This window comes from Wyeomyia smithii, chromosome 3 (assembly GCF_029784165.1).
Source record: "Wyeomyia smithii strain HCP4-BCI-WySm-NY-G18 chromosome 3, ASM2978416v1, whole genome shotgun sequence".
NCBI lineage: Eukaryota > Metazoa > Arthropoda > Insecta > Diptera > Culicidae > Wyeomyia > Wyeomyia smithii.
In genome coordinates this window covers 11,641,131-11,647,976 of record NC_073696.1, presented here as the reverse complement: position 1 = coordinate 11,647,976, position 6,846 = coordinate 11,641,131, and the positions used below count along the sequence as shown (strand labels likewise).

At 40.7% G+C, this 6,846-nt stretch overlaps 1 protein-coding gene across 1 annotated transcript; it reads right to left on the bottom strand.

Annotated features, from left to right (window-relative positions):
- Window positions 1-420: 420 nt before the first annotated feature.
- On the bottom strand, window positions 421-840 carry LOC129726704 (uncharacterized protein K02A2.6-like). Its single transcript, XM_055683704.1, has one exon. It carries the CDS (start codon window positions 838-840, stop codon window positions 421-423), a length of 420 nt encoding a protein of 139 aa, XP_055539679.1.
- Window positions 841-6,846: the final 6,006 nt, after the last annotated feature.

The following is a 6,846-nucleotide window of genomic DNA, read 5'->3' as shown; positions in this document are numbered from 1 at the left end:
ATACTCGTGCACAATCACAGCACCGATGCCTTCATTGGATGCGTCACAGTAGAGTTTTATCGGTAATTCCAGATCATAATGAGCCAACACTGTATTTTCCGAAATTAGTTTCTTTGCCGCTTCGAAAGCCTTCTGCCGATTGTCTGTCCAAATAAATTTCGTATTGTCCTTCAAAAGCTCATACATCGAATTCAAAAAATACGCCAAACTTGTACAAAACATGGCATAATAGTTTGCTAGACCGACAAACGCTCGAATTTTCTTAACATCTTTCGGGGGTTTGACATCCATTATTGCGTTTACCTTCTCTGGATCTTTGTGTAAACCATTCTGATCAATAATGTGACCAAGATATCTCATTTCTTGCTTGAAAAACTGGCATTTTTGTTTGTTGAGTGAAAATCCAGTCTCCTGAAGACGTTATAATACTTTATTCAGGTTTTCCAAGTGCTCTGTCACGGTTGCACCCAAAACTAGAATATCGTCTAGGTAGATGATTGTACCAGGACAGCCTTGAAGAACTTTCTCCAATGTCGCTTGAAAGATGGAACACGCCGTCTTCGTTTCGAAAAGAAGTCGATTCATCCAATACACACCTCGATGCGTGCTCCAGACCAATAACTTTGTTGATTCATCATCCACCTCCAATTGGTAATACGCGTTCTTCAGATCAAGTTTCGAATAATGTTTTCCACCCTGCAGCGCCGCAAAAACCTCGTCAATAACCGGGAATGGATGACGATTGTCCACCAGGAACGGATTGACAGTGATACGATAGTCTGCACACAGTCTCAATGATAAATCCTTCTTAAGAACAGGGACCTGCGGTGTGCGCCACATGATGGCGCCACAGAAATAATGCCCATTTCTTCTAGCCGGTTCATTTCCGCTTCCACTTTCTACTTGAATGCGAATGGAACTTTTCTTGACTAACAAAACTTCCGAACTGTTTCATCCTTTAAAGACAGATGCTGCTTGCTATGTTTGAAACAACCCAATTCACCTTTGAAAACTGCAGCGTATCTGTTCAATAACTGCTCCAACTGAATCTTGTAATCAGGCTCCTTTTCCGAAACATGACAAAAATCAATTATCTAATTCCAACGGCTCAGGGTCTGCCGCCCCAACAATGGTTGTTCAGTTTCTTCAAACACGTATTTTTTTTCCTTGGATACGTAATTTTTGTATCTCAACTCAGCCATGAATATGCCATGAAACCGGATCCGTTATAGCAAACAAACTCCTCTTCTGCATCAGTGTTCAACGTTAGTGAAGAAAATATCTGATCGTTCTTTGAAATAGCGTTAATTGGGCTACCAGTATCGACTCCGAAACAAATAGGCCTTCCATCAACATGAATACGCACCATAACTGGTGGGTAGACATCAAGTTTGTTAATTTCAAGATGACTAACCCTCGTATTCCGTTTCTGACCTAGCGGTTTCTGTTTGCTCTTGGAAGACTCCGTTTCCTTCGTGGGACACACCATTGCTAAGTGTCCCTTTTTGTTACACAGCTTGCATATATAACTTTTGTATTGGCATTTCCGGAAATCATGATCACCTCTTCCCATGCAAAGCACTTCGATTCACTCTTCTGTTTCTTGTCCGCTTCCGGGTGTATTTTATGTACTTCCAAAACGCCGCGCTGTTGGACAGTTGATTCTTTTTTAAGCGCGATCTCGTTCAAAAATTGGTCCACGTCGAATACCAACTACGAACAGATTTTTGACAAATACATCCAAATCAGCACCGAAATCACAATTGGCTGCCAATTTTTTAATCGTGTGGACCATTCCATAATAGATTCTGCTTCAGCTTGCCGAGCTTCAAAAAGCCGTGCTCGCTCTCGGACCGCTACTTGAGCAATTCGCAGATCTCGTCAAACTGTTTGTCTTCTGGAAGCTTCGAATAACACAAATTTTTCACTGTTTGGTACACCTTCATAGATTCTGTCGTCAACAGGAAAGCTGCTCTTCGTTTATCGTCCTCTTCATCGATTTCATAAGCAACAAAAAATCTTTCCAGGCGTTCTTTGTAGAGTGGCCAGGAATCTCCTATGTTAAGAAGACTTCTATTGAAGTCTATCCTAAGAATGAATATTTAACTACGTTTGCTACGATTCAGTCAGCTCAAATCAACGCCATGCTTCAACGCCACGCTCTTTGCGATATTCTTTGCGCTATTCTTTGACGCTACGCTTCACTGTGCAGGAATGCAATATGCCACATGGGTAAACTTCTGGATGGTGGACAGTTGAGCACGGAATTCCACTGTTACATCATGCTAGTGTGCGATTCTGACTTCGTAGAATGTAGCGGTCTTCAGCAAACTTGTTTATGGAGATAAAGGGTTTTTGGTTAATGAACCACTAAGAGCAGAAATCAGCCACTATGTAGCATTAGTGTTCACGCAATGCCAACTCACTATTTCATCTTCCAAGAAAATTGTTAAAGAATCAAAGGCCAGAAAAGGCCCAAAAAGAAAATGATTCCAAATTGAGCTCAGAATGGCCGAAATCGCCTTCTAAAGGCCAGAAAAGCCCAACAAAAAAATGATCCCAAATTGAGCTCAGGATGGCCGAAGTCGCCTTCTAAAGGCCAGAAAAGGCCAATAAAGAAAATAATTTTAAATTGAGCTCAGAATCGCCAAAAAAGTCTTTTAAAGGCCAGAAAAGGCCAAGAAAGAAAATAATTTCAAATTGAGCTCAGAATCGCCAAAAACGCCATTTAAAGGCCAGAAAACGCCAAAATAGAAAATGTTCCCAAATTGAGCTCAGAATGGCCGAAATCGCCTTCTAAAGGCCAGAAAAGGCCAAAAGAGAAAATGATCCCAAATTGAACTCAGAAAGACCGAAATCGCCTTCTAAAGGCCAGAGAAGGCCAATAAAGAAAACGATCCCAAATTGAGCACAGAATCGCCAAAAAAGCCTTCTAAAGGCCAGAGAAGGCCAACAAAGAAAATGATCCCAAATTGAGCTAAGAATGGCCGAAGTCGCCTTCTAAAGGCCAGAAAACGCCAAAATAGAAAATGATCCCAAAATTGAGCTCAGAAATACCGAAATCGCCTTCTAAAGGCCAGAGAAGGCCAATTAAGAAAATGATCCCAAATTGTGCACAGAATCGTCAAAAAAGCCTTCTAAAGGCCAGAAAAGGCCAATAAAGAAAATAATTTCAAATTGAGCTCAGAATCGCCAAAAATGCATTCTTAAGGCCAGAAAACGCCAAAATAGAAAATGATCCCAAATTGAGCTCAGAATGGCCGAAATCGCCTTCTTAAGGCCAGAAAAGGCCAATTAAGAAAATGATCCCAAATTGAGCTCAGAATCGCCAAAAAAGCCTTCTAAAGGCCAGAAAAGGCCAATAAAGAAAATGATCCCAAATTGAGCTCAGAATGGCCGAAGTCGCCTTCTAAAGGCCAGAAAAGGCCAATAAAGAAAATAATTTCAAATTGAGCTCAGAATCGCCAAAAAAGTCTTTTAAAGACCAGAAAAGGCCAAGAAAGAAAGTAATTTCAAATTGAGCTCAGAATCGCCAAAAACGCCATCTAAAGGCCAGAAAACGCCAAAATAGAAAATGATCCCAAATTGAGCTCAGAATGGCCGAAATCGCCTTCTAAAGGCCAGAAAAGGCCAAAAGAGAAAATGATCCCAAATTGAACTCAGAAAGACCGAAATCGCCTTCTAAAGGCCAGAGAAGGCCAATAAAGAAAATGATCCCAAATTGAGCTCAGAATCGCCAAAAAAAGCCTTCTAAAGGCCACAAAACGCCAAAAAGAAATTGATCCCAAATTGAGCTCAGAATGGCCGAAATCTCCTTCTTAAGGCCAGAAAAGGCTAAAAAAGAAAATGATCCCAAATTGAGCTCAGAATGGCCGAAATCGCCTTCTAAAGGCCAGGGAAGACCAATAAAGAAAATGATCCCAAATTGAGCTCAGAATCGCCAAAAAAGCCTTCTAAAGGCCAGAAAACGCCAAAAAAGAAAATGATCCCAAATTGAGCTTAGAATGGCCGAAATCGCCTTCCAAAGGCCAGAAAAGGCCAATTAAGAAAATGATCCCAAATTGAGCTCAGAATCGCCAAAAAAGCCTTCTAAAGGCCAGAAAAGGCCAACAAAGCAAATGATCCCAAATTGAGCTCAGAATGGCCGAAGTCGCCTTCTAAAGGCCAGAAAACGCCAAAATAGAAAATGATCCCAAAATTGAGCTCAGAAATACCGAAATCGCCTTCTAAAGGCCAGAGAAGGCCAATTAAGAAAATGATCCCAAATTGAGCACAGAATCGCCAAAAAAGCCTTCTAAAGGCCAGAAAAGGCCAATAAAGAAAATAATTTCAAATTGAGCTCAGAATCGCCAAAAATGCATTCTAAAGGCCAGAAAACGCCAAAATAGAAAATGATCCCAAATTGAGCTCAGAATGGCCGAAATCGCCTTTAAGGCCAGAAAAGGCCAATAAAGAAAATGATCCCAAATTGAGCTCAGGATGGCCGAAGTCGCCTTCTAAAGGCCAGAAAAGGCCAATAAAGAAAATAATTTCAAATTGAGCTCAGAATCGCCGAAAAAGTCTTTTGAAGGCCAGAAAAGGCCAAGAAAGAAAATAATTTCAAATTGAGCTCAGAATCGCCAAAAACGCCATTTAAAGGCCAGAAAACGCCAAAATAGAAAATGTTCCCAAATTGAGCTCAGAATGGCCGAAATCGCCTTCTAAAGGCCAGAAAAGGCCAAAAGAGAAAATGATCCCAAATTGAGCTCAGAATCGCCAAAAAAGCCTTTTAAAGGCCAGAAAACGCCAAAAAAGAAAATGATCCCAAATTGAGCTTAGAATGGCCGAAATCGCCTTCTAAAGGCCAGAAAAAGCCAATAAAGAAAATGATCCCAAATTGAGCTCAGAATGGCCGAAATCGCCTTTTAAAGGCCATAAAAGGCCAATAAAGAATATAATTTCAAATTGAGCTCAGAATCGTTAAAAAAACCTACTAAAGACCAGAAAAGGCCAGTAAAGAAAATGATTTCAAATTGAGCTCAGAATCGCCAAAAATGCCTTCTGAAGGCCAGAAAACGCCAAAATAGAAAATGATCCCAAATTGAGCTCAGAATGGCCAAAATCGCCTTCCAAAGGCCAGAAAAGGCCAAAATAGAAAATGATCCCAAATTGAACTCAGAAAGACCGAAATCGCCTTCTAAAGGCCAGAGAAGGCCAATAAAGAAAACGATCCCAAATTGAGCACAGAATCGCCAAAAAAGCCTTCTAAAGGCCAGAGAAGGCCAACAAAGAAAATGATCCCAAATTGAGCTAAGAATGGCCGAAGTCGCCTTCTAAAGGCCAGAAAACGCCAAAATAGAAAATGATCCCAAAATTGAGCTCAGAAATACCGAAATCGCCTTCTAAAGGCCAGAGAAGGCCAATTAAGAAAATGATCCCAAATTGTGCACAGAATCGTCAAAAAAGCCTTCTAAAGGCCAGAAAAGGCCAATAAAGAAAATAATTTCAAATTGAGCTCAGAATCACCAAAAATGCCTTCCAAAGGCCAGAAAACGCCAAAATAGAAAATGATCCCAAATTGAGCTCAGAATGGCCGAAATCGCCTTCTTAAGGCCAGAAAAGGCCAATTAAGAAAATGATCCCAAATTGAGCTCAGAATCGCCAAAAAAGCCTTCTAAAGGCCAGAAAAGGCCAATAAAGAAAATGATCCCAAATTGAGCTCAGAATGGCCGAAGTCGCCTTCTAAAGGCCAGAAAAGGCCAATAAAGAAAATAATTTCAAATTGAGCTCAGAATCGCCAAAAAAGTCTTTTAAAGACCAGAAAAGGCCAAGAAAGAAAGTAATTTCAAATTGAGCTCAGAATCGCCAAAAACGCCATCTAAAGGCCAGAAAACGCCAAAATAGAAAATGATCCCAAATTGAGCTCAGAATGGCCGAAATCGCCTTCTAAAGGCCAGAAAAGGCCAAAAGAGAAAATGATCCCAAATTGAACTCAGAAAGACCGAAATCGCCTTCTAAAGGCCAGAGAAGGCCAATAAAGAAAATGATCCCAAATTGAGCTCAGAATCGCCAAAAAAAGCCTTCTAAAGGCCACAAAACGCCAAAAAGAAATTGATCCCAAATTGAGCTCAGAATGGCCGAAATCTCCTTCTTAAGGCCAGAAAAGGCTAAAAAAGAAAATGATCCCAAATTGAGCTCAGAATGGCCGAAATCGCCTTCTAAAGGCCAGGGAAGACCAATAAAGAAAATGATCCCAAATTGAGCTCAGAATCGCCAAAAAAGCCTTCTAAAGACCAGAAAAGGCCAATCAAGAAAATGATTTCAAATTGAGCTCAGAATCGCCAAAAAGGCCTTCTAAAGGCCAGAAAACGCCATAATAAAAAATGATCCCAAATTGAGCTCAGAATGGCCGAAATCGCCTTCTAAAGGCCAGAAAAGGTCAAAAGAGAAAATGATCCCAAATTGAGCTCAGAATGGCCGAAATCGCCTTCTAAAGGCCAGAAAAGACCAATAAAGAAAATGATCCCAAAATGAGCTCAGAATCGCCAATGAAGCCTTCTTAAGACCAGAAAAGGCCAATAAAGAAAATAATTTCAAATTGAGCTCAGAATCGCCAAAAATGCATTCTAAAGGCCAGAAAACGCCAAAATTGAAAATGATCCCAAATTGAACTCAGAATGGCCGAAATCGCCTTCTAAAGGCCAGAGAAGGCCAAAAGAGGAAATGATCCCAAATTGAGCTCAGAATGGCCGAAATCGCCTTCTAAAGGCCAGAAAAGGCCAATAGAGAAAATGATCCCAAATTGAGCTCAGAATGGCCGAAGTCGCCTTCTAAAGGCCAGAAAAGGCCAAAAGAGAAAATGATCCC